The sequence below is a fragment of the Microtus oregoni genome, unplaced genomic scaffold (assembly GCF_018167655.1).
Source record: "Microtus oregoni isolate MIOR12 unplaced genomic scaffold, Mior012 000052F_ref0000163, whole genome shotgun sequence".
Taxonomy (NCBI): domain Eukaryota; kingdom Metazoa; phylum Chordata; class Mammalia; order Rodentia; family Cricetidae; genus Microtus; species Microtus oregoni.
The window spans coordinates 12,099,064-12,124,256 of NW_024543828.1; the positions used below are offsets into that span (position 1 = coordinate 12,099,064).

Sequence of the window (25,193 nt, forward strand, 5' to 3'; positions counted from 1 at the left end):
TGTTCTTTTCTGTTTCCACCATATTCACTCGGCAAAACCATAAACCTCAATGGACCCACTGTGTCTTTTTTCCTGTGCTTACCACTAATCTTCCTGGTCAGACTCGCATGACATGGAAGATTGGTATCTTACAAATACCTGTTTCTTAGTCAAATTGGTCCCCATTTAATGCTCAGCAGTCATGTTGCAATCTTTTGGTCAACTCTCCCCTAACTCCCCATGCCTACTTCATAAACTTTCTCTCTGCCTTCCCCCAAACTTATCTGTGGGAGCCAGCCCTCCAAGATGGTCCCTAATGACCCCTGCCGCCTGTTAGGGAGTGTGATTCCCACTCACGCTGTACCACGGTTGGTCTGTATGACCAGCAGATACAGCAGAAGTGATGATGAGATTTCACTTCCAACAACTGCTCTATAAAGGGCACCTTGCCTTCCATCTTGGACTTTCAGCTCACTCACTCTGGGAAACTTCCCCTATGGAAACGTCCTATAGAAATATGGTCCTTTCTGCTGACAGCCATGAGTGAGGTTGGCATGGTTCCTCCAGCCCCAGATAAGTCCTGAGCGCCTTACCAGCAAACCATGTCACTGTAACCTCCTGAGAGGCTATGGAGCCAGAATCACTCAGCTAAGATATTCCAGGATTCCTAGCCCCCAGATACTGTGTGAGGTAAAGAATGCTAAGTTTCCAGCTTATTTCTTACACAACAAAGAACTTGTACACCACTCAACTCTCAGCAGGCACTATCACTTCCTACTTTATAAAACAGAAGCTATCAGCTAGGAGCTCCACTTTCTCACCACCTTTCCTTCACTCGCTGGGGAAGCTGCTCTGAGCAGAGGCCAAGGCCTCTCTATATACTTCAGAGTCCACCTGTCCCATCTTGCCATGAGGATAGCTTTCATATTCTCAAATTCTTCTTTCAAGTTGCTCTTACTTTTTAAAAAGAGATTTATCTATGTATTATGCATACAGTGTTCTGTCTGTATGTATGCTTGCAGGCTAGAAAAAGGCACCATGTAAAGATCTTATTACAGATGGTTGTGAGCCACCATGTGGTTTCTGGGAATTGAATTCAGAACCTCTGGAAGAGCAACCAGTGCTCTTAACCTCTGAGCCTTCTCTCTAGCCCCTGGTTTTACTCTTTGTTATTTATTTTATTACATTTATTTATTTATTCATGTGGAGGTCAGAAGCCAACTTGCACAAGTCAGTTCTCAACTTCTATCACATGGGTCCCAAGGAATGAACTAAGATTGTCAGGCACGGTGACAAGCATCTTTACCCTCAGAGACATTTTGTCAGCTCCTAAAGTTTGCTCTAAAGATAAAAGTGTTCATTTATATGAAACAGAGAAAAAGATGTGACCTTATTCAACCTTCCTCATATATGACATGTTGCCTTATGGTACAGACTCTAACATTTCCCCATAGTCAAGGTTTCTCTCTCTCCTTTAGTAACAGACAACAGTTTTTCTTCCTTCTATTGTGCTATGCTGGAGAAGGAAGACAGGGTTTTCCTGGGAAGCAGCTGGTTCTCAAGCTACTCCACTGCTTCATTTTCAAATTGGATTTTGAGAAATGGGCGTGTCAAAAGATCTGACATTTCAGGTACTCGTACCTTCACAGGGATTATAGGTAAGTACTGCCATGCCTAGCGAGGGACAAATACTTTACCTTTGAGGTCAGCAGGGTAGGAGAGACTTCTGTCACTGCGATCTGTCAACATTTTTGTGCAATAAACCCAAATAGAAATAGAACAGGAAAAATGATTAGAATGGAACTGAGAAAAAACAATTTATATCCTTGATTTCTCAAGAAAAAAAAATCACATTTAAAACAAAAAAAATCACATTTAAGTATTTTATCAACTACATGCCCGAAACCACATGAAGAACTCAATTAAAATCATTTTCCAAACAGACACATTAGATAAAGGATACAAATGCTCCTACTACAAATGTTGGGTTGAAGACATGGTTTTGGAAGGTGAACAGCGTCAGTCCCATGTAGGAAAAGATGAAATTCTCCGCTAAGAAATTGAGAAGCTCAAACAACTAAAATGAAATTTAAAAGGTTCCAGTAAGTAAATGTCACACTAAAAAAATGAGCAGATATTTTAAATATGTAAAGCTCATATATACACCTAAAATCATGTGACCCGGAGGGGAGTACATGTAGAGACAATATTTCCAAAGCCACAGAAGGGGCCAGAAATGGTGTGCCCTCACGTTCCTATCAGCTCCTCTCACAGGTCTCATCATCGCTCATTCTTCCCCAAAGCCAATGTTTCCTTTTGAACGCCCTAGCCTAGCTTTGATTATTTCTACACATGACTCTGAAACCTAAGCAGCCAGCCCTTCATGCCCATTTCTCATTCCCACCCAGTGGACCTCACTTAAACTGAGTTTCAAGATACTTTCTCCTACAGGCTACAAAACACAGTTCAACTTCTTTTGCCCTGGCAGAGTGATTAGCTTCTTGTTTTATAGGCTAAGACTTCTAACAACAGTGCTTCTCTATGGAGTATGAACTCAGCAGCCGCCCCTGATGCCTATGAAGGTCCACCCATTCACATCCGAGGACAAGAATTTTCCAGTGAAGTGAAGGTTCTCCCTAAGCTCTACGCTCCCTTGACCTTTCCCAGGAGTCACCTGCCCCACAACAATAGGAAAGATAAGAAACCTGAGCTAAGGAGTCTAACTGCCTGTGCTTAAACCACACCTGCCTTACTTGCTAGCTCTAGGGCTTTGGGCAGATTCGTTGGTTTTTTCACTTTTTGTTGTTGTTTGGAGGGGAGTTTTGGAGCAAAGTTTTACTTCATAGCTTTGGATGACCTTGAATTCCAGAGTATTCTGCTTCCTTCTAAGTACATGTGTTTGTGTGTATGTGCTGTGTGGTGGATATAAAGGTACGTGTCACAAAATGTACGTGGTCAGGTGTCAATCTCAGGGGTTAGTTCTTGCCTTCCACTTTGTCTGAGACAGGGTCTCTCTGTTGATTGGTTTTGTTTTTGCTGCAGCTAGCAGGCTAGCTGACTGTCAGGCTTCCGGTGATGTTCTTGTCTCTACTGCCATCTTCTTTTAGGAACACTAGGATTACAGACATTCACATTACGCATTCAACTTTCACATGCATCCTAGAGATCTGAACTCAGGTCCCCACACTTGCGCAGCAAGCACTTTTACCTACCGAGCCACCTCCCTAGCTCCCAAGCGTTTTTATCATAGGCATACATCACACATCTGGCTTACTTACTCTTTTCAAAATCAGAGTTAGAAATAGCTTTTAAAGCAGAATTGGAAGGTCTGAGGATATAACTCAATGGTAGAAGAACATTTGCCCACCAAATAAGAGACCCTGGGTTCAGTCCCCAAAACTTCACAAAAAACCAGAATTGACTTACCAAAAATAAGAACAAACATTAAAATAGGCATATATGTTTCTCTGAATGACAATATACTCTTATTCTTATTTGTGTGTTTAATGGCTGTAAGTACAGTCTCTTTCCTTATTACTATAGGCCTTAGTATTACTTAGTATTACCATACTAAGCAACGACTCCATGTACACTATCACATTTTAATCTCATGACTCGGGCTGAAAGTAGCATTATATCTTCATTTAGGAGGAAAAAATAAAAGCACGGTGGAATTCTCTAACCTCGTCCTGATCACACAGTCAGAAAACAGTAGAATCAGTGTTCAGAGCCACAGTGCATCCAGAGGCTCAGCTCTAATTCCCAAACCCCGAGAGGTGCCAGAAAGTAAACATTTTAGGTGTTGCAGGCACAAAGTTTCTATCACAACTCATCTTGAACAGTTTAGTACACAAACTGCATAGGCTATACATACATTAAAAGATGAGTGTTAACTCTGGCTTGAGAAAACTTTGATAAGGGACACTAAAATTGAGTTCCAAATAGCCTTATAGGATATTCTCCTGAGCTTTTCCTAACCATTTCATATTATAAGAACATTCTAGTTCACAAAATAGTCAAGGCCAAATTTAACCTATGCTTCCACTAGGCTATTCCAAATCCTGCCCATCTTTTAGATGCACCGTTTCTACTATGATAACATCGATCTCCTCAAGCCTCAAACTGTTTAGTCTCTCCCCAGATGTTCTGTACTATACAGACTCAAGCCCACACTCTATGATTCCTAGTGATTATGTGTATTTTCTGCGTGCAAGTTGCATATCACCAACAAGGCTGCAAACTCTTAGCTTGCTGCTTTTATGTCTACCTTGCCATCTAAAAACGACCAAACCCCTGGCTATTTTACTGCTCTATATTCAGTGTAACCTCCATGTAAATGTTCCCAAAGGGGAGCCTAATTTCTTTTGCAGTGTTAGGGAAAGCATGGGATGCATGTGCGAGAAAGAGAGAGCGAGAGACTGCTATTTTGCTTTATCATTGTTCCTTTCTAGACTCAACTCACCTTTTCTAGCCTTCTGCAAAACTGCAAGTTCCAAGTTCCTATACATTTTGTTTATTAATCAGTCTTCTATATCTCCTAAGACCAGAAAATGATACACCTAATTCCTTCAGAATTTTTTCAGGTAGACTGTTCACACAGTGCCCAGTCAATGACAGTCCCCCTTAAGGCTCTTGGAAGCAGCAATACTACAGGATGAAGAGCGCAGGAAGCTTAGTCCCTGTGTGGTTTAGCAGATCCAGACAGGTTAACCTTTTCTACACTTCACAGCAGGAACTCTGACCAAGTCAGAGTGGGGCTTCAAATCGTTCCTCTTAGCAGCCACTGGATTAGGAAAATATGAGGAGACGGGAAACCAACTGACTAGTTTCCAAAGTCCAGTTCTAACAGTCTCTGGTTACTCTGCTGCCCAACTGCTGCCCTAGAAGCTGCTATCCTACACCCTGCCAGTCCCATCCATTTATTTATTTGTTTGTTTGTTTGTTTTGTTTTTCGAGACAGGGTTTCTCTGTAGCTTTGGTGCCCGTCCCGGAACTAGCTCTTGTAGACCAGGCTGGCCCCGAACTCCCAGAGATCTGCCTGCCTCTGCCTCCCGAGTGCTGGGATTAAAGGCGTGCGCCACCACCGCCCAGCCCCCATCCATTTTTAGAGTCAGGGGTAGAGAAGCCATCAGTTTGAAATGATCACAGATATTTAAGTTGAAAAATAAAACCTTTTGTTTTGCTAAGAGGGGGAAAATTTTATTCACCAACTCTAAAGTCTCTCTTACCTGCTTTGTTCTATGCTGAGACTCTGTGGACAAATTGTTGTATGTATAATGTGCCTGTGTAATGCCACAGAACAACACTGCCACCACACCTGCAAAGACAGAGACGTCAGTTCACGGAAAAGGAGGGCCCCTAAATTGTATACTAAGTCTCCTATTTTACAGAAAAAGATTCCATGCATAATGTTGACACTTTCATTTACTTTGACTTATTTTGTTGGGAGGAATCAATTTCTTGCACTGAAAATCTTTTTTACATTTGAACCTCTGCCTGACTCCCAAGCATAACGAGTATGTTCAAACACTAAAGGAGGTTGGTTCACTTGGGAGAGGAGTTCTCTAAGTCACTCCTCATAGACAGTGACCTACCTGTGAAACCCCAGGCTTCGGCCAAAAGGAAGGTGCTCCAGGACATCAAGAAGAAAAGACCCTTCTCCAGCAACTGGAACTCCCGCAACTTGGTGAACTTTGTCACGTAAGACTGTTAAGCTTCGTAACAAAACCATATAATAACACACAAATATAACTAGTAAATTAATAGCCAATTCAAGGTAGTTAGGGAAGTTAAGGAAGGGCTCTTGACCCTCTCTAACACAAAAGGCACAAAGGAAAACGGTAAAGAATTCTTAGAATGGGACTTTATGGAGCTGCCCTCTTATCAGTGAGGAAACCTCACAAATTAGATCTTTCTACTGATTTACAGGTATGATATACTCTGCCGGAAAAGACATAATAAGAGACAGAAACAAGAGCAGCACACTGAGACACAACCATGCCAAAACTCTATTAACCTGTGGTCCAAAGCAAGACAGTTTCCATAACTACAACAATTTGCATTTATAAAAACATGTAACTTCCATGGAATTACACATTTATTTGACCTTTTAACTCATCTGTACTATAAAGCATTCATGCCATGATGAAGAAATTGAGGCACTTCACTCCTTTATGGTAACCAAAAAAAGTGCATGTCAGGTGCCAAGTTGTAATAGGTCTAGGGCTAGAATATAGAGCCAGTTCATGAACTAGCACCGTAACAAATAACACACAAGATACACTTCCTAGCCCTGAGGACCCTGTACCAGAGAAGAGATAAAGTCTATACTGGTTCCCTTCAAAGCCCTTTTATTGCCCTCTATGCCTCAGCTCATCAATTAAAAAGCCATGAATGATAGTCGGGCATGGTGGTGCACAACTTTAATCCCAGCATTTGGGAGGCAGAGACAGGTGGGTCTCTGAGAAGAAGAAGAAGGAAGAAGGAAGAAGGAAGAAGGAAGAAGTAGGAGGAGGAGTAGGAGCAGGAGGAGGAGGAGGAAGAAGAAGAAGAAGAAGAAGAAGAAGAAGAAGAAGAAGAAGAAGAAGAATCATCATCACACATGTTTTACATGAGACTGTATTAAAAGACAGAGCTGGATGAAACTAGAGAGGAAGTTCAATGGTTAAGGGTACTCAATGTTCATCTAAATGGCCTCAGCTGGGTTGTGAGGGTGGCTGACAACCATCCATAACTCAGCTCTAGGGGATTCAACGTCCTCTGCTGGCTTCTGGGGACACCTGCACATGTGTCATACACTCATACATACAAATAAATAAAATAAAAAAAATTATAGCTAGAAACTTCGGATCTCATCCAGTCCTACTCAATATTCCCTACACTGAGATCCAGGGTTCAAAAGTGAAAACCACTATCATATTTGTGTCTGCAAGGCAGGAGCCATGTTTGTCTTAATTTTGATTCCAAGAATACAGCATCTGGAATATAGCAGGCATCAGCAAATGTCTTCTGAATGAATATAATAATCATTTGCCCTGTATATCTTGTGACAGCTCAGGTCCTTTGGACTCCCAGGCCAGGGTGCTGGTGAATAATGAAAGTTGTAATCAAGAAAGGCAGGATGAACTGGGATTGGTATGTAAAATGAGAAAATATTTTTTTAAAAAATAAAAGAAAGAAGGAAGGGAGGAAGGGAGGGAGGGAGGGAGGGAGGAAGGAAGGAGGGGTGGAAGAAAGGCAGGATGAACACATATATGTGCTCACCCAGGAACCACACATTTTCGGTTTTGTTCTATCAAGCAAGGAGACACGAGTGACAAAGATGGTCAGTCACACAGAATACACAAAGACTTTGGGGAGTCTATTTACTTTACTCCAATTTAACCAATAACTTTAAAAATCATCCTCAAAGGGCTAGCTTTGTCTCTTACAGTGACAGTTAAGGGGCAGTTTAGCATCGTGATACATGACAGAAATTCTAGCACTCAGTAGGCTAACACAGGAAGATCATGAATTTGAGGGCAACCTGGGCTACCATAATAAGATCCAGTCTCAAGAAAGGGGGTAGGGGCTAGAGAAATGGCTATCAGGTTAACAAAACTGGGTACACTTGCAGAGGCTCTGGATTCAGTTCCAATCGCCCACACCCCCAGTGGCTCCAGTTTCAAGAGACCCAACATCCTCTTCTGGCCTCTGTAGGCATCATGTATGCACATAGGGCACAGACATATATACAGGCCAAATAGGCATACGGGCATTATATATATGAAAAACAAAGAGGGGATAAGGGATAGGGATATAGTTCAGTTGGCAGAAGCCTTGCCTAAACAATGCATAAACTAGGTATGGTGGTGTATGCCTATACTCCTAGCACTTGGGAGGAAGACACAGGAGGATCAGAACTTCCCAGTCATCTTCAGCTCCACAGTAAATTCAAGGCCGGCTTGAGTTACATGAGACCCTGGCTCCCCACACACATTTTAAGACACTGAGCCTATGTAAAACAATGAAATTCAATAAGTTACATATTAACAAAGATTTTTGTTTCATGTTTTCAGAACAACTTCTTAGTTAAAAGATTGGTAACTATAAAAGCAATTCTAGTCATGAACTTGGAAAAACCATGCCTCATTGAACTACCTCAGTAGGTTAAGAAGAAAAAGTAACTATAATAAAAGGATATTAAAGCTGTCACCACTCCTGTAGCAGCACCCATTGCAAAAGATCCACTGAAGATCCCAAGGAAGATTCCAATAGATTTGAACATGGCTGTGACATCAAAGGTGTGGCTGTTGTCTCCAGCTGGTTGGTATGCCACTATTGACCTACAAAAAGACAAGATTGCTCTCAATTCTAGTAGCAACTTTCACTTTTAAAATATTATCCAAATCTGGATGTAATAGCATACACCTGCAACCTCAGCATTTGAGAAGCTAAGGCAGGAGGAGCTCTGGTTCTAGGACAGCCTTGGCTATAAAGTGGCAACCTGAATCAACAAAACAAACAAAAAAAAACAAAAACTGGAAGCATTTAATGACAAAATCAGAAGAAAACCCCCCAAATCTTTGTATGTAAATTACATAAGGCTACAAAAAAATCCTGCAGTACATACAGCTAGAAGGAAAATATAGCTTTCAAGAGTAAAAAGCCTCTATTTAAAATCTGTACCAAGCCTGTTCATCCTCAATACTAGGATATCCTCCCTCCCTCCCTCCCTGTCTCCGGGCTCATGTGTGTGTGTGTGTGTGTGTGTGTGTGTGTGTGTGAGAGAGAGAGAGAGAGAGAGATTATGTTTAAGAATTATGTGTTCTGAGGGCTCCAAAGCTCTAATATACTAACAAACAAACAAACCCTACTTGTTTCCTGAAGAGGCATGAGAACATAAAAATAAAAAATTGCTCAATATTCAACTCCATTGCATAGGGTCCCTCTTTTGGGAAAATGAAAGATTTTTCCAACTTTTAAAATGCCAGAATGGGCCAAATGCCTAATATGTACTTACTCACTAAAACAGACTTCTTTAAGCAAATGGGCTCAGAGACCTTCCAAGGAATTAGGATCCACTCTAGAGTTCTTTAGACATACCTAGCTGGATCCTCCACCCCCAAATAAGAGTCACTCTGAACCAAGTCAAGCCAGGCAATTAAAATGAACAATCTGTTTTGAACTCAAATTCCAAACATGGTCTGGAAAGAGTTTTTCTAACAGTCACCCCAGGAAATAAAGATAACCAAGAAAACCAGTTTTATCAGTAGGTCTTTGCTAACAGTGTTTACTGTTACTGAATCAATTCTCATCTCAGTTAATTCAGGTACCAGATTCATGAAAAGTGCAGATTCAAAGACATTATACAAGCCATGTTAAAGAAGAGGAAGAAAAACACATTCTAAGAATAAAAAGAATTCACTCTGTGCTTACTATAATTGTTTTCTGGTTCAAGGCTAAAAGTATATTATCTATACTACGCATAACAAATTCTTTTTGTATCTCCCAGGTTACACTGTTAAAAACTTAAGACCAGAGTATAAATTTCTTACTTAACATCTATTTGATTAAAGCCCAACATCAATTTCTAGTAACAGCATTAAGAAATTTCAAACTCTCAATCTGAATCAAGTTTTTACACATCTGTGTTTAAATGCTCAAAATATCTAGATTACTTTGGAACTAAAAGTGTATATATTATTTTGATAAACATGGAATGACCTTTAATAGCATGTTATGTTTACATATATACAAAAGGTCACACCATTGTAAGTGTGCTATGGAACAATCTTTGTACACTGTAAATACATATTGCTCCCATTGATTAATAAAGAGCTGACTGGTCTACAGCTGGATAGGAGAGACTGGCTGGGGTATCCAGATTTGGAGGATGCTCGGAAGAAGAAGGGCTGAGCCTCAGGAATTGCCAGCTGACACAGTGGAAACAGAATGTGTACAAAATGAGGTAACAAGCCATGAGCCACGTGGCAACAAGTAAAGGAATAGAAATGGGCTAATTTAAAATGTAACCTAGTTAGTAACAAGCCTAAGCTATTGGCCAAGCATTTGTAATTAATAACAAGACTCAGTGTAGTTATTTAGGGACCTGGCTGGCAGGACAGAAAACCTAAGCTACAAATGTGATATAACTATGCTATATAACACGAAAATACTCTACAGGAAGGAAAACATACTTTTCTATGCAAATTTCATCCTCTTTGATAATTTTTTTTCCAAAATACTGAATAAACCATAATATGTATGCTTTGTTTCCTGAGATTGTTCTCTTTGGACTAGTCTAAATTCCAGTTTGACACTAACCATTATTCTTTAACCCCTAAAATGAAGAACACATGGAAAACATGATAGGCTTGTGCCTTCTATTTTAGGGAAATGCTGGTCTCTGGGTTGAAATCTTAACTCATTTTTTTCCATATCCCATCTTGTGGCATAAATATTTATATAAATACTTTTCAAAAAATTCTAAAATTTATAGGCGGAGACTGTTTGTTTGTTTCCTAGACACCCAGGCCCGAATAATCATACAGAAACTATATTAATTACAACATTGTTCGGCCAATGACTCAGGAGTATTTCTAGCTAGATCTTATATCTTAAATTAACCCATTTCTATTCATCTGAGTATCGGCACAAGGCTGTGGCTTACTGGGTAAGGTTCTCACTGGCATCTTTCTCCTTCAGCCACTGCATGGTGTCTCCTTGACTTTGCTTACTCTCTCTCTCTCTCTCTCTCTCTCTCTCTCTCTCTATATATATATATATATATATATATATATATATATATCTCCTTCAGCCTAGCTATATTCTGCTAAGCCACTGGCCAAAACAGCTTTATTCATTAGCCAATAAAAATAACACATACACAGAAGGACATCTCACATCAAATATTAATGTAACATATGGCTCAAGGGAAAATCCACCCCATCATCTACTGCCTTAACAGATACGTCTCATTATCCTTCTGTATTTATTTTCTCTTCTTTTGTTACATGCATAATGTTTTGCATTCTTTGAGTCGTGTTTCTATAAGTACTCTAGGCTGGTTCTGAACTTGCTATGTAGCTGAGGATGACCTTGAATTACTGATCTTTCTGCCTTTACCAGCCAAGTGCTGGGAATACAAATGTGTATCACTATGCCTAGTTTTAATGCAATATTAGTTCTGAACTCTGCTTCCTTCAATGAACAATGACACAAGAGTTACAAAACGAAGATATTTAAGACTTATAATGGTATTAACAGGCATAATTTACTTAACCATTTGCACATAGCTAGACTTTAAAATTTGCTTCTAGGGCCTGGAGATAAAGTTCAGTAACAGAGCACTTGCCTAGCATACAAAAGGAATGTAAAAGGCCCTGTTTACTTCATTCCTGTAAGACAACAGTAAAAATAAAAACATAAAAAAAAACTTTTCAAGGCTCCTCCTAATATTTGTTTCTACAGCAGCATGGAATAATATTTTTGTGGCTTTTATACTTTGATCTATTTCTTTGTGCTATTTTCATGGAAACAAAGTATTACTTCATCTACAACTCAGCCTCCATTTCTGGAGAGAAATATGGCAATGTCACTTACTTTTTAAAAGGTTATACCCATTGGCCTAGAAATTTTACTTTAAAACATATCTTTGGGCCGGGCGGTGGTGGCGCACGCCTTTAATCCCAGCACTCGGGAGGCAGAGGCAGGCGGATCTCTGTGAGTTCGAGGCCAGCCTGGTCTACAAGAGCTAGTTCCAGGACAGGAACCAAAAGCTACGGAGAAACCCTGTCTCGAAAAATCAAAAAAAAAACATATCTTTGGGGTCAACAAGATGGCTCAGTGAGTAAAGACACTTGCTGCCAAGCCTAAGTTCAATTCCTGGAACCCACATGATGGAAGGTGAGAATTGGCTTCCACTAAACAGAAACATAAACAAGTTCCAAAATAAATTTTATAAATTTTAACATGTTGCCTTAATTTGTTAATTTCCAAACAATTCTCTCACAAATTATAGAATATAAACAGCAATTATCAAACTAAGGGATTGTAATACAAGTAAAGTATACTTAACATCCTTTGAAAGGCATCAAAGGTGAATGCAAGTTGACTGTCAATATACCACTAAATACCGCCATCTAGTAACTTCCCATGACAAAGCAACACAACTGCTTTCCCTCTCATTTGGGGGCAGGAACTCATCTGCTCAGCTCCATCAAGACACATAGCTAACAGCTCCCCTGTTATGCCTCCTGTGAAGGCTGCAGCAGAGATGGCATGAGTTAATTCAGAAAGCTACTACTGATGTATTATCCTTAAGAGGATTAAGAAATAAATCGTTCAAATTGTTTTCTAAAAGGCTCCATTCACTCAAAGAACCCAGTCTGAGAAAGGCTATAATAGGAAAAGTGTGGCCCTTTGTGAAAACATCCATGGGAAAGCTTTCTCTTGTAAACAAATTGCTTCATCACCAAAGCTCAAATGTTTTCTGTGTATTCCTTTTTCTTAACACTGATGATATGCTAAAGTTACAGGAAATGGGTTATTTTATTGATGAAAAATGTAAAATACAGTGAACAGCCATTTAAGATAGGACCAGAACAGATTTAAGATATTTTGGGGAGGGGGGATTCTTAACTCATTAGAGCAAAAGGAAAGGAATGCTTATCAGTTGATGATTAAATTGTAAAGTTAATTGTCTGGGATAATCACTTAGGACTGGAGGTCTCAGGTGTACTTATATACTAGAAACTTCAATGATCTTTATCATTTCATGTTTCTGAACTATATAAATTACAATTACACTGTCCATCTGGTCTTCCTTTTATATAGTATACATCTTTGATTTTGCTCCTATCATCATTGAAGGTACTCACATTCAGCAGCAGCATCAATATTAGTTATAGCCATTAGGTTTCATTTCTTGATTTAATTATAAGAAATTCTGGCTGTGTCTAACAGTGCTCTGGGACAATGGTCTGTACCCTGTCACTTGTATTTTAAATAAATGCTGATTGGCCAGTAGCCAGGCAGGAAGTATAGGCAGGACAACGAGAATTCTGGGAAGAGGGAAGTTTCAGTATGCAGTCATCATCCAGACAGAGAAGAAGCCAAACCCAGAGTGAGCAAGACGTGACTGCCTTGCTAAAAAAGGTACCAAACCACGTAGCTAACACAGACAAGAATTATGAGCTAATATAAGTTATAAGAATTAATAAGAAGCCTGAGCTACTAGGCCAACCAGTTTATGATTAATGTAAACCTCTGTGTGTTTATTTGGGACTAAATAACTGTGGGACCAGGGAAGGAAGCAACACACATAGAGCATTCACAAAAAGGGATTTGCAACTTTAAATCCTGCTATCCAGCTCACTGAAGGGCTTAGTGTTATATATGTGAAATGGTAGTTTCTCACTGCACAGTAAGGCAGTCAACTTGTGCAAAACAGAGTCCATGACTTATGACTCTTTTAGAGCTAACAAAATAGAAGTTAAGGAAAGAAATTAAAGTAATGAGAAACTGTGAAGGGCTTTTTCATCTTGCTCATGGCAAGTTTTAGTGTAAGGTGAGGGCAGCTGCCCACATGACTGTGTATGCCCTTAGGTAAGAGTTAATTCGTCAGGGGTGCAGAATACCTTCCACCTACAAATACCTTGTAACAACACATACAGCAATTTCTATAATTAGATAAAAGGAATTACTCATTCAACAATTATTATCAAGAAAAGTCAGGCGATGGTGATGCACACTTTTCATTTTAGCACCTGGGAGGCAGAGGCAGGTGGATCTTAGTGAGTTCAAGACCAGTCTGATAGACAAAGCGAGTTCCAGGACAGCCAGGGCTGTTACACAGAGAAACCCTGTCTCCAAAAATATATAATAGTTTATTGGGGAGGCTCTGAAGGAAGAGATATTCTCATATCATGGTGGTTGAAGTATAAAATGATACAATACTTTGACTGGCAATTTACCAATATTAAATAAAACTAAAATCACATTGATCCTTTAAAGCGACCACAAATCTCAGTCACTTCTAAGAATTTATTCTACCATATATCTATATCTGCAAAATGAAGAAAGTTGTAGGTTAAACACTATAACTTCCTTGGGGAAAGTAAAGGACTGAAAGTTCTTCAATAGCCAGTAGTAAGAGATTGGGAAAGAGAGAAAAGAATTACAGTGTGAATCACAAAGAATACCGCAAAGCTGCAAAGAACAAATTCTTTTGATATGAAAATAAAGCTAGAATACACCTATGTATAAGCTACTTTCAAAATAAAAAATGGGTGGCTGGGGATCAGGCATGCGCAAGACTATATCCCCAAAACTGCCAAAAATTAAAAATAAAAACAGAAAAGAGGTATAAAAAATCCCTATCATTGGATTTAAAGAAATAGTAAATCATAAAAGAAACTTTTTATTGAACAGTTCTAGGAAGCTGCTAGGAAAACAAGGATTAGAAAGTAAGAACAGAACTTTCCTTTTTTTCCTTCCCTTTCTATTTTTTTCTTACTTTAGTATTTCAAGAGAGTTTTCTGTGTAGCTGTTCTAGAACTAGCTCTGTAAAGCAGGCTGGCCTTGAACTCGCAGAGATCTTCCTGCCTCTGCCTCCTAAGTGCTGGGATTAAAGGCGTGCGCCACCACCGCCTGGCAAAGAACAGAATTTCTATACAAACCTTTTCATGTAGTTTTTCAAATTCAAAACTTAAGCCTAAGCAAAAAAGTATTTGTGTTTTAATGTTAAACAGATAATAAAATTCAGTCATTAAAATGACTATTATGTAAATACATTACAAGCAGAAAAGAGTAGAAGGAACGTCCCTAAAATTTTTATAGGAATTATTTCTATGATGTGAATATGTCAATTTTTCTTTCATTTTTTTCCATGCATTTTTCCAAATTATCCATAAAACACATGTTTCTGCCAGAGCAAGGTAAAAGGACTCATTGTTCCAAATATTTCTATTTATAATGTACTTTATTCAACAACTGAATTTCAGAAGCTAGTACCCTTGCATGTATTATTCAGAGTATAAAAAGAAAATCAACACTCACGAGGACAGCTCTATGGCAACGGCATCATTGAGGACACTTTCACCGAAGAGAAGAGCATAGAGTTCAACATCAACTTGGAGCTCATGGAAGATGGCAAGGACAGTCACTAGTAGACAGAAAGAATCAGAATACTTAGACATCACAAGCCCAGCATCTGTCCCTCAATAGCTGTTAGATATTATTTTGAAATGCATGTTTTCCCTTCTAACACTCTCTTACTGAATTACAGATTTAGTAATTTTCTGACAATATTTGTTCTTAATTGACTTACATGCAACACTACCGTTCTCAAAAACAACTGAAAATAATCTTGAAGGCCTGAGTTGCCCTATAGTCCTCATGCAAATTTGAAATCTGGTTTTGTACACTTATTTTCTATAAAGAATATATTCAGAATTTCTTACAAATTAGCAATTAATCTTTAATAAAGAAGAAAATATGAAAAGTATTCTTTCTGTAAAAACACCCCTTCTCCCTTGGAGCTTTACGACTTGCTTTTATTTAACCTGAAAATTGAAACCATACCAAGTTTAGTAAAGACCTAAGGAAATGAGAATGCAACTTCAGTTTTTTGGTTGGCACAAGATTTATGACCAGAATAACAACTGCCATATTTAACTGATGAAGAAGCCAATGTATCAGGATATTACAGGCTAAGGACATAAGCATAATACTCGCGTCTTTGGGGAAAGCAATTATATTGGAATTTTTAGAAATCAGATAAGAATGATACGATACATTGCAGCTTTCATTCCTGGGTCACATATTGCTCACCCATTAAATAAATCCAAGCAGATATGAAAAATTAATAAAGCCAGAAACAAGAGAGCATTTTCAAATAGAAAACATAAAAACAGAAAGTTTGTGTTTTAAAAGATATAATTTTTATTACAAAACACAGGAATAGACATATCAAAGTGCAGATAAGTCACACATCTACATATACATGCATGAATTTCTGAAAAGCAAAGAAAAACTGGGGGCCAGAGAAGTGACTCGGGGGTTAAGAGCACAGACTCTTCTTCCAGGAAATAAGCTCTGTTCCAAGCATCCACATGGAGGCTTAAAACACTCTCTAACACCAGTTCCAGGGGGCCTGACAACCCCTTCTGGCCTCCTCCAACACCAGGCATGCATATGGTGCACAGACATTCATGCATGTAGAACACCCATACACACAAAATAAAGAAAAAATAAACCCTTCAAAGAAAAAATTATTTGAGGGAGATTTTATTTTATTGTTTTAAGTGTGTGAGTATCTACTTTACATATACATCCGTGTACCATGTGCGTTGCTGGTACAAACAGAGGCCAGAAGAGGGCACTGAATCCTCTGGAACAGGATAATTGGTGCTGGGACTTGAGCCTGGGTCCTCTAGAAGAGCAACTAATGCTCTTAATTGCTGAGTCATCTCTCCATCCCCAAGAATAGGATTTTATAAAGCAAACCAAAAGAAAAAAAAAGGAGAGTGGAAAAATACTGTCGAATTTTGAATAGAGAACCTATGGCTCAAACTTCTAAAAAGATAATGCAAAATAGTAGAACTAGAGAAATTACATAATTTAGAAAAGAAATTTTCCAAACTTTATCTAAACAAAATATTATTACTTGAGATAGTCAGGAAATACTTCAACTAAAACAAAACCAGAAGGTTGAAGTACTGTTGCCTTAGAAAGGTCAAGGCACCTGCTTCTATCCGAGGCCACTGGCTTCCTGAAAAATATAAGGGGTCAGGCTCGGTGCAGTCTATAAAGAAACAATATGATATCAGTTTTTAAAAACATTAAGCTACAACTAGGCATGATAGCTCCTCCCTATAATTTCAGTACTCAGGGAACTGGGGCAGAAGGATTACCATTAGTTGGAGGCTAACTTGGGCTATGAGTATCAGCTCACCTTGAATTACAAACAAAAGAAATCAAAACAAAATATTAAACTAAGGCAACACCAAGTTCAAGGAATGCCTGGGCTAGAGAGTAAATTAAAGGCCAGCCTTGGGGACTTAGTAAGGCTCTGTATCAAAAGTCAAAAATATGAGGGCTGGGGCCACGGCTTAGTTAGTAAAGTACTTGCCATGCAAGCATGAAGACCCGAGTTTAAATCCTCAGCACCCACATGGAAAGGCGCATAACAAGTACACCTGTTATCCCAGTGCTGGGGAGGGAGACACAGGAAGACCCTGGAGCTCACTGTCCACCCAGTCTAGACATTGGTCAGCTCCAGGTTCACTGAGAGATCCTGTCTCCAAAATCTAAGGTGGAAAGGATAAAGGAAGACACCCACACACATGCACATACGTATACATATATTCACAGGAACACATGCACCACACAAAATTCCAATACAAAATTAATTAATTAGCACCAAAGGGATTGGGGATATAGCTCAGCCATGGACTGCTTGCCTAGTATACATGAGACCCTACATTCTTCTATCTATCCTCAACACTACAAAAAATAAAAATATTAAACCATACAAATGTCTGTCTGAAATGATCCTCTGGGAGCTCTTTTTGTTTATTCATTTGGCTTTTTAAATATTCATTTTGAATCAGTCTCACTAGATAGCCCAGGCTGGAGACAAGTTCTTAAACTTCCTGCCTCCACTTTCAAGTGTGGAGATTACGAGCATGTGCCACTCTACCTAGCGAGCTCTAAGCAATCTTTTAGAATTCTCTCTAGCATATGGAACACATTTCCCCCCTTTCTATCATTCCCTGTGTTATTAGAGTTAAGAAAGGAATTCAAAGATAACCTTAGGACACGCGTTTCCATGGTGCTCTGTGACAATTAAAGAAGATGATTAACTCACAAGGGCAAAAGTTGAAACAGAACAAACCTCTACCAAATCCTGACTAATAGTAAAAGAAAACTTTGACCCCAGGATTTAAATCTTCAGTCTAGGGGATAGAGACATAGGTCAGTGACAAAGCACTTGCCGACCACGAACAAGGCTGCCAACACCAAGCAAAGAAGAGCAAAAAACCTTTAGTCTGCCCCTATGCTGGTCTTTCTTCCAATTTACATTCATTACTGTCTGTTAATTGTACAAACTAATGGGTTTTACTATGATGTTTTCATATATATATATGTATATATGTATATATACGTGTGTGTGTATTTGTGTATATATATAGATAGATAGATAATGTACATTGATCAGACTCCTCCCACTACCATTACTTGTCCCTCTAATAAGCTTGTTTCCTCTCTTTCCAAATAACTCCCCTTATACTTCCATGGTTTTTCTTTTTCTTTTTTTTTATTATTTTCTTGTTTTTACATCCTAACTAAAGCTTCCTCTCCCCTCCTCCGTGGCCCAACACCCCCCCCATGGTTTTTCTTTTTAAATTTTGCTTTACAAGCAAGAAAAAATATGTGAAATTTGTCTTTTTCAGTCTGGCTTATTTCACTTAACATGATTTCCCGTTCCACCCATTTTTCTGAAAATGACATAACTGTATTTTTATGCAAAATAAAACTCCATGGTGTATACGTATGCATCTACGTGTACATGTCACACGTTCTTTATCATTTATTTGTAGATGGATACCCAGGCTGATTCTACAGCATGCTACTATGAATAGTACCACAATAAACATGGCTGTGCAGGTATCTCTGCAGTATGCTGATTTACAATCCTTAGACATAAAGGGGAATATATCTGGATCATAAAGTAGTTCTAGCTTTAGGTTGTTTGTTTTGGAGGAATTCCCAAACTGATTCCCATAGTGGTTGAACTAATTTATATTCCTTATAATTAGTTATAATTTATAACTAATAAATTAGTTAAATTAAGTTTTTTTTTTTTTCGAAACAGGGTTTCTCTGTGGCTTTGGAGCCTGTCCTGGAACTTGCTCTGTAGACCAGGCTTGTCTCGAACTCACAGAGATCCGCCTGCCTCTGCCTCCCGAGTGCTGGGATTAAAGGCATGCGCCACTATCGCCCGGCTTAAACTAAGTATTTAAGGTTCCCTTTTCTTGAGGCTCTTACTCTGTACCCCAAACCATCCTCACACTCATAGCAATCCACCTGCTTTACCTTCTCAAATGCTAGAATTACGTCACCACATCCAGCAAGAGTTCTTCCACCCCATCCCACAGCTTTACCAACATATGTTTTTATTTGTTTCCTCGATGATAGACATCTTGACTGGGGTGAGAGGGAATCTCTGCAGTTTTGATTTTCATTTTTCCAATGACTAAAAGCATTGAACATTTTTAAAATGTACTTATTGGCCATTAGCACATTTTTTTTGAGGAATATCTTATCAGTTCATCAAACAGCATAAAGATTGAACTACTTATTCCTTTAATTTTGACCTTACTGAACTCTTTATATATTCTGGATGTTAACCCCAACCATTTAATTCTAAATTTTCTACAGATTCTTCATTTGAATATAGCTGTTAGTTTACCAATACACATTTAATTTTTTAAACTTCACTAGCAATTAAATTTATTAATTAACACAAATTCTTAGGGATTTCACAATGAAATCACAAAGAAGCAAGCTTTGTCAATAACAATTTTATAGCCATAAGGCCAATTTTGTAAAAAAGCATTTTTTAATATTGAAGACTACTCCTATCAGCATAGCTGCCTTATAGTAGCCATTTTAAAGCTGCTTTCTTAGTTAGGCATGGAGTTTCTGCCTGCAATCACAGCATGTACAATGCCAATGTAGGAGACTGTCAGGAATTTGAGGCCAGCCTAGGCTACGGTAAGGCCCTGTACTAAAAGAACAAAAAAATAGTAAAAAATAGTAGAGTGCATGCCAAGGATGCACATAGCCCTGTGTTTGATCCTCAGTGCTGCACAAAGCAGGCGTGGTGGCACACTCCAATCAACCCAGCGCTAAGGGAAGACAAGTTCAAGGTCAGAAGCTCAAGCTTATCTAAATTATCCCTGGCTACCCAGTGAGTTACTGGCCAGCTTGTCAGTCTGGGCTACCAGATCCTGTCTCAATAAACAAACAAATAAAAGTCCAAATTCTTTTCTACTGTAAAATGCAGACAGTTGGATATAAACAGAAGATTTTCAGAGAAATGGTTGCCTAGAAATGCAAAAGAAAATATATAATCAATTTTAAAAATTATAACCTAGCTTTTCTTTTGTTATATTCAATCACTAGGACATGAAGACCAATTTAAATTTCTGAAGAAAATATTTAATAGCTCTAATAAGAACAGCATCAATTTGTGAACCAGTTATAGCAAATGTAATAAAAAAGTAAAACAACCAATTATGTGCTTAAACCAAAAGGAATGAAGTTTTTATTTCTCCACAATTGGAAAGCATAGTGCTAATCCTTATTCTATACCCTAAAGGAGCATCCACACGGGCTTTGACTGGAAACAGTGCAAACTGAAGCATTTCAGCTCCATTCCAAAAACATACCTGGGTCTGTAGCTGATACAATGGCACCAAACAGCAAGCAATCTGTAAAGTAAAAATCTCCTGCGAGCTGTCCAGTCACTTTCATCAGGGTTACACAGCCATACATTATGGACCTGACAATAAACACAGTCCTATATTATAAAAACACCAACTACTAAAGACGTTAGAATAAAGGAAGGGTAAGAAAAGGAATCTACTATAGTACTCTGTCATTAACCCTGGGTTGAATTAACAAATACCTAAATATGGCTAATACTTTAGGTTTAAGGAAAGTCAAAAAACTTATTACTAATGAGTACCACAAAAGTTCTCAAAACAATTTGAGATTACAATAACACATAAACACAAGTCAAAGGTATTCTTTTAGGAAATCTGAAGCCTAAAAGGCATTTCAAGCTTCAAATCTTACCCAATAACGAAACAAGAAATCGCTGTTCCAAGAAAGGCATATGCTAAGATAGACCCAAGGTTCCGGAAGAAATGTCTCTGACAAAAAAGAAGTTAAGCTTTGTTAGAATATCTACCAAGTATTGAGAAAGAACATTTTTCTATTGTACTTTGCTATGCTAATATTAAAAGAATCGTTCTCTAGAAGAAGTCAGTCAGAGAAAGCATTCTGGAACTGGCATAAATTTCAACATTTCGAAAAGGAAGGAGAATTTGGAAGACATGGTCTGTTTCTGAATTGGCAAGTATTAAGAAGTGCATGGGACATTTAAGACCTATCAAAGCATGGGAAAGTTAAGGCTAGTTAAACCAGAGGAAATGCAAAAAGCACTTACCCTTTTCAGACTGTAACCTGCGTAAAATATGATAGGAGGAAGCAGTATGTTGAAAAAGACTTCCGGGTCAAAAGTAACCTGTTAAAACACAGAATTCTTTGAGATTATTTCCTTCAGAATATCTCACTACACTATCAAACTATCGAAAGGAAAAAGGTTCAAGGTTAAAATGGTTAACAGCAGAATGCTTCTGAGTGAGCTTCAAAACATTTCATGTAGGAGTTTAAATTTGCAATTCTCTGCTGCTGAGCATTTTATTTATTGAACATTTGCACTACTTCTTTTGATAACTATTCACTTCTTTGGCACATGTATTAACTGGATAAATTTTAGAGGATTTTTATGATTCTTTGCTTATCCTAGATTTTAACATCCTAATTCATATGCATTTGGCAAAGATTCTTGTCTCATTTAGCAATCTTTCTTTTCACTCCGTGCATGTGTGTGTGTTTGAGTGTGTGTGTGTGCGCGCGCGCATGTACAGAACAATAGGAGAGGAAGACAAATTAGAGCCAAGTATAATGACACATACATATGAAAATGACATAATAAAACCCATTATTTTATATGCTAACTTAAAAGTAAATAGGGAATCTACTACTTCCATGTTTTAGGCACATAAATTTTGTGTTACAGTATAGCTATTTTCCTACTTCTCAATAAAATTTAGGGTGATAATGCTAAAATAATGAGTTATACCATTTCTATGGAAAATGTACAAAAATATTACATTAAAATTCTTAGCAGAACACAAATAATACACACCTGTAATCCCTAAATGTTGGGAACGGTCTGAGGCAGGAGAATTGCTATGAGTTCAAAGTCAGCCTGAACTACTTAGTAATAGACCAGCAAAAGCCACATAGCATGTCTCTGTCTCAAAACAAAAAAATTTAAATCTTAAAAAGTGGAAAAAGCATAAATATATTTTAGCTTTATATAAAAGAGACCTAAATTCAGAAAGAGAATTCAGAGCTATACTTATCATTGACTAAAGGATCACACAGGAATCTCTATAAACGCTACATAGCATAATACTGTAGTTAGTTAAAACTTTTTATACAACTCAAAATTTTCACTCCTCACAGTCGACTCATTTTAAAAGCTACTTATTTTAACAATGCAGATGGCCCTTTCTGTTCTGAAGGTTACAAAAGAATTTGATATGAACGCAATGCAGCTATCCACTTAACCATACAAACATTTTTAAGGACTGGACTTTTCCATAGCTGCTAAGTACTCTGGTTGCAAAGTAAAGTTTGTGGGTTTTTTTTTAAAAAAACCATTACAGATAGGAACTGTGGTGATTTGAAAGAAAACCGCCCCTATAGGCTTAAAGGAAGTAACATTAGAGGTGTGGCCCTACTGGAGTAGGTGTGGCTTTGTTGGAGGAAGTGTGTTACTGGGGTAGGTTTTGAGGTCTCAGGTGCTCAAGGTAGTCCTGGTGTCTCTCTCTTCCCACAGCCTGCCCATCCTGCTGCAGAACTCTCAGCTCCTTCTCCAGCACCACATCCACCTGCACACTGCCATGTTTCCCTCATGATGATAATAGACTAACTTCGGAACTGTAAGCCAGCCCTGAGAAAAATGTTCTCCTTTATGAGCTGCCGAAGTTATGGTGTCTCTTCACAGCAATAGAAACCCTAAGACAGGAACACAATCAAGAGACTATAAAAATCAGGTACTGCTAACTAGAAGACAGGAGGCAAAGGGCGGGTGAAGACAGAGCAGTGTGTGAAGTGGTAGTGAGCAGCTTCAGAGAAACTGAGCGGAATACAAGCAAGCATTCCCAGGAATCTTGAGCTAGTGAGACTGCAATCCAACCTCCCATAGGAAGCATGGTCCAGTAACTGAAGCTCTTACTGGAACCCCAGAAGTTGAACCCAATGTATTAGTGTACCCTAAAGCAATAGGGCCATCTGCAAATTGAAGAAATGCTTACATATTCTTCTGAAGTCAGGTCCTGACCACTGTCAGTTATAAAAACATTATATAGAGTACAAATAAAGAGAGTTATAGATTTGGCCTTAAACATGAAAATAAAACAGACAGGTCCACCCCTAACAGCATGATATTTATTAACAGGTTTTATTACATTTAAAAGCTAATTATTATTTTTAAATATTAAAAAATTACAGCTAGGCATAGTGGCACAAGCTGAGAGGTAGGTAGTGCATGCATGTATCTCAAGCAGACAGGGACAGGAGGACTGACTGCTACAAGTTCTAGGGCAGCACACAAGTGAAACTGCCTCAAAATAAAAAATTAAGAAAATAAAATAAAACGGGTCATCAGTTTTCTTAAGATTCATCTATTTGCTCATTACACACCTTTTCAAAAACCCAAACATCCCCTTCAACTAAAAACTCACCTTCCTGAGCATCTCGTTATCTTGAACATTGTTGAGCTCATGTGAGCTAATCTCTCCTTTCAGCATATACTCGTAAAATTTTCCACTGACATTGACCAGCAAGGTAGTTGGACTTGATTGCACTTCACAGCTCAGGGTGACATTATTCACGTCACTTGGAACATGAATGCCGTACCGAAGCACCAGCCCCACCAAAACACCTGGAAGTGGAAAACCCCATCAGCTCCTCATGCAGACAGAAACTGCTTATCTGTACCCAACACATATCTCTGGATTAAGAACAGAAAATTTCTGATCAGAGTCCATGGAGGATCAGAACTAATTTTTAGACCAAATGCTATTACAGTTTAAAGTACTACTGAATTCACATGTCTAAGAGTCCAATTTTCTCATAATTGAGTAGGCCAGAAGGGAAAATGTGCCCTAGATTAACAGCACAGACCACACTTCTCTGTCACTACATACATAACCAATACGGAAAGGGACTAACTAAGAGAATATCTTCAAATCGTCTGTAACAGATTGTGCTCTCTGGGGTGTCAAGTTGACAGCACACTCATACTGGAAAGGTATACTTTTGGAGCCTGGCAAATTTGGTGCACACCTATAATCCTAGCACTCAAGAGGCTGAGGAAAGACTGGGTTCAAACCTGACTGGGCTACATAGTGAGTTCCTGGACATGAGACCCTATTTCCAAACAAGAAGGACAAAAAACAAAGTGTTTCTTTAGTGCTACTCCTTGGGTTTAAGTCCAAGACCACAAAAATGTGTTTTTGTAAAACCCTCAACCATCAATTAACAAAGTTAGGCAGTGTTTTCTTTTTTCCCCTTGCTTTTTTTTTTTTGAGACAGGGTTTCTCTGTAGCTTTGGAGCCTGTCCTGGAACTAGCTGGCCTCGAATTCACAGAAATCTGCTGCCTCTGCCTCCCAAGTATTGGGATTAAAGGTGTGGGCCAGGACCACCCACATTGATTAACAAGGTAAACATATTTGTTCCCTGTGTTATTTTCAAAGCACACATACATAGGAGATCAAGTAATATATATTTAATAAATGGCAAAGTAAATCTATTATTTATAGATTGAATTGGTTGAATTCTTCTACTATTGAAATGTCAGAATTAAAGTTTAAAATACCCACCTCAAGCCGGGCGATGGTGGCGCACGCCTTTAATCCCAGCACTTGGGAGGCAGAGGCAGGCGGATCTCTGTGAGTTCGAGGCCAGCCTGGTCTACAGAGCTAGTTCCATGACAGGCTCCAAAGCCACAGAGAAACCCTGTCTCGGGGAAAAAAAAAACAAACAAAATACCCACCTCAAAATCAATACATCAAAGAAAAGTCCTGATTCTGGTCCTATGTGATCAGCATACAGGCTTTACTCCTACACATATTCAGATACACACAATTGTCTGCGTTCTATAAAACTGTGCTGATAAACTGCAATGCTTAATGACAGTTTTACTGAGACAGGATTCTAATGCTATAAGGCTTAGTCTTTTGAACACAATTCAATGGTCTTTAGTATATTCACAAATTGTATATTCAAAGTGTAACTCAATCACCACTAATTCAAGAACATTTTCAATGCCGCCAAAATTTTAGGATACTCCCTACTCCCCTAT

General features: G+C 38.6%; 1 protein-coding gene across 1 annotated transcript in view; it reads right to left on the minus strand.

The window, feature by feature from the left end:
- Window positions 1–25,193, minus strand: part of LOC121437511 (sodium/hydrogen exchanger 6-like) — a 57,249-nt gene that overhangs the window by 22,425 nt on the left and 9,631 nt on the right. The window contains exons 2-10 of the mRNA XM_041637371.1: window positions 23,571–23,770; window positions 21,200–21,277; window positions 20,827–20,903; window positions 20,418–20,530; window positions 15,019–15,124; window positions 8,162–8,303; window positions 5,574–5,679; window positions 5,208–5,296; window positions 1,943–2,056 (exon numbers count right to left, since the gene is read on the minus strand). Of these exons, the coding sequence (XP_041493305.1) occupies window positions 1,943–2,056; window positions 5,208–5,296; window positions 5,574–5,679; window positions 8,162–8,303; window positions 15,019–15,124; window positions 20,418–20,530; window positions 20,827–20,903; window positions 21,200–21,277; window positions 23,571–23,770 (1,025 nt within the window). The remainder of the gene's footprint in view (window positions 1–1,942; window positions 2,057–5,207; window positions 5,297–5,573; window positions 5,680–8,161; window positions 8,304–15,018; window positions 15,125–20,417; window positions 20,531–20,826; window positions 20,904–21,199; window positions 21,278–23,570; window positions 23,771–25,193) is intronic.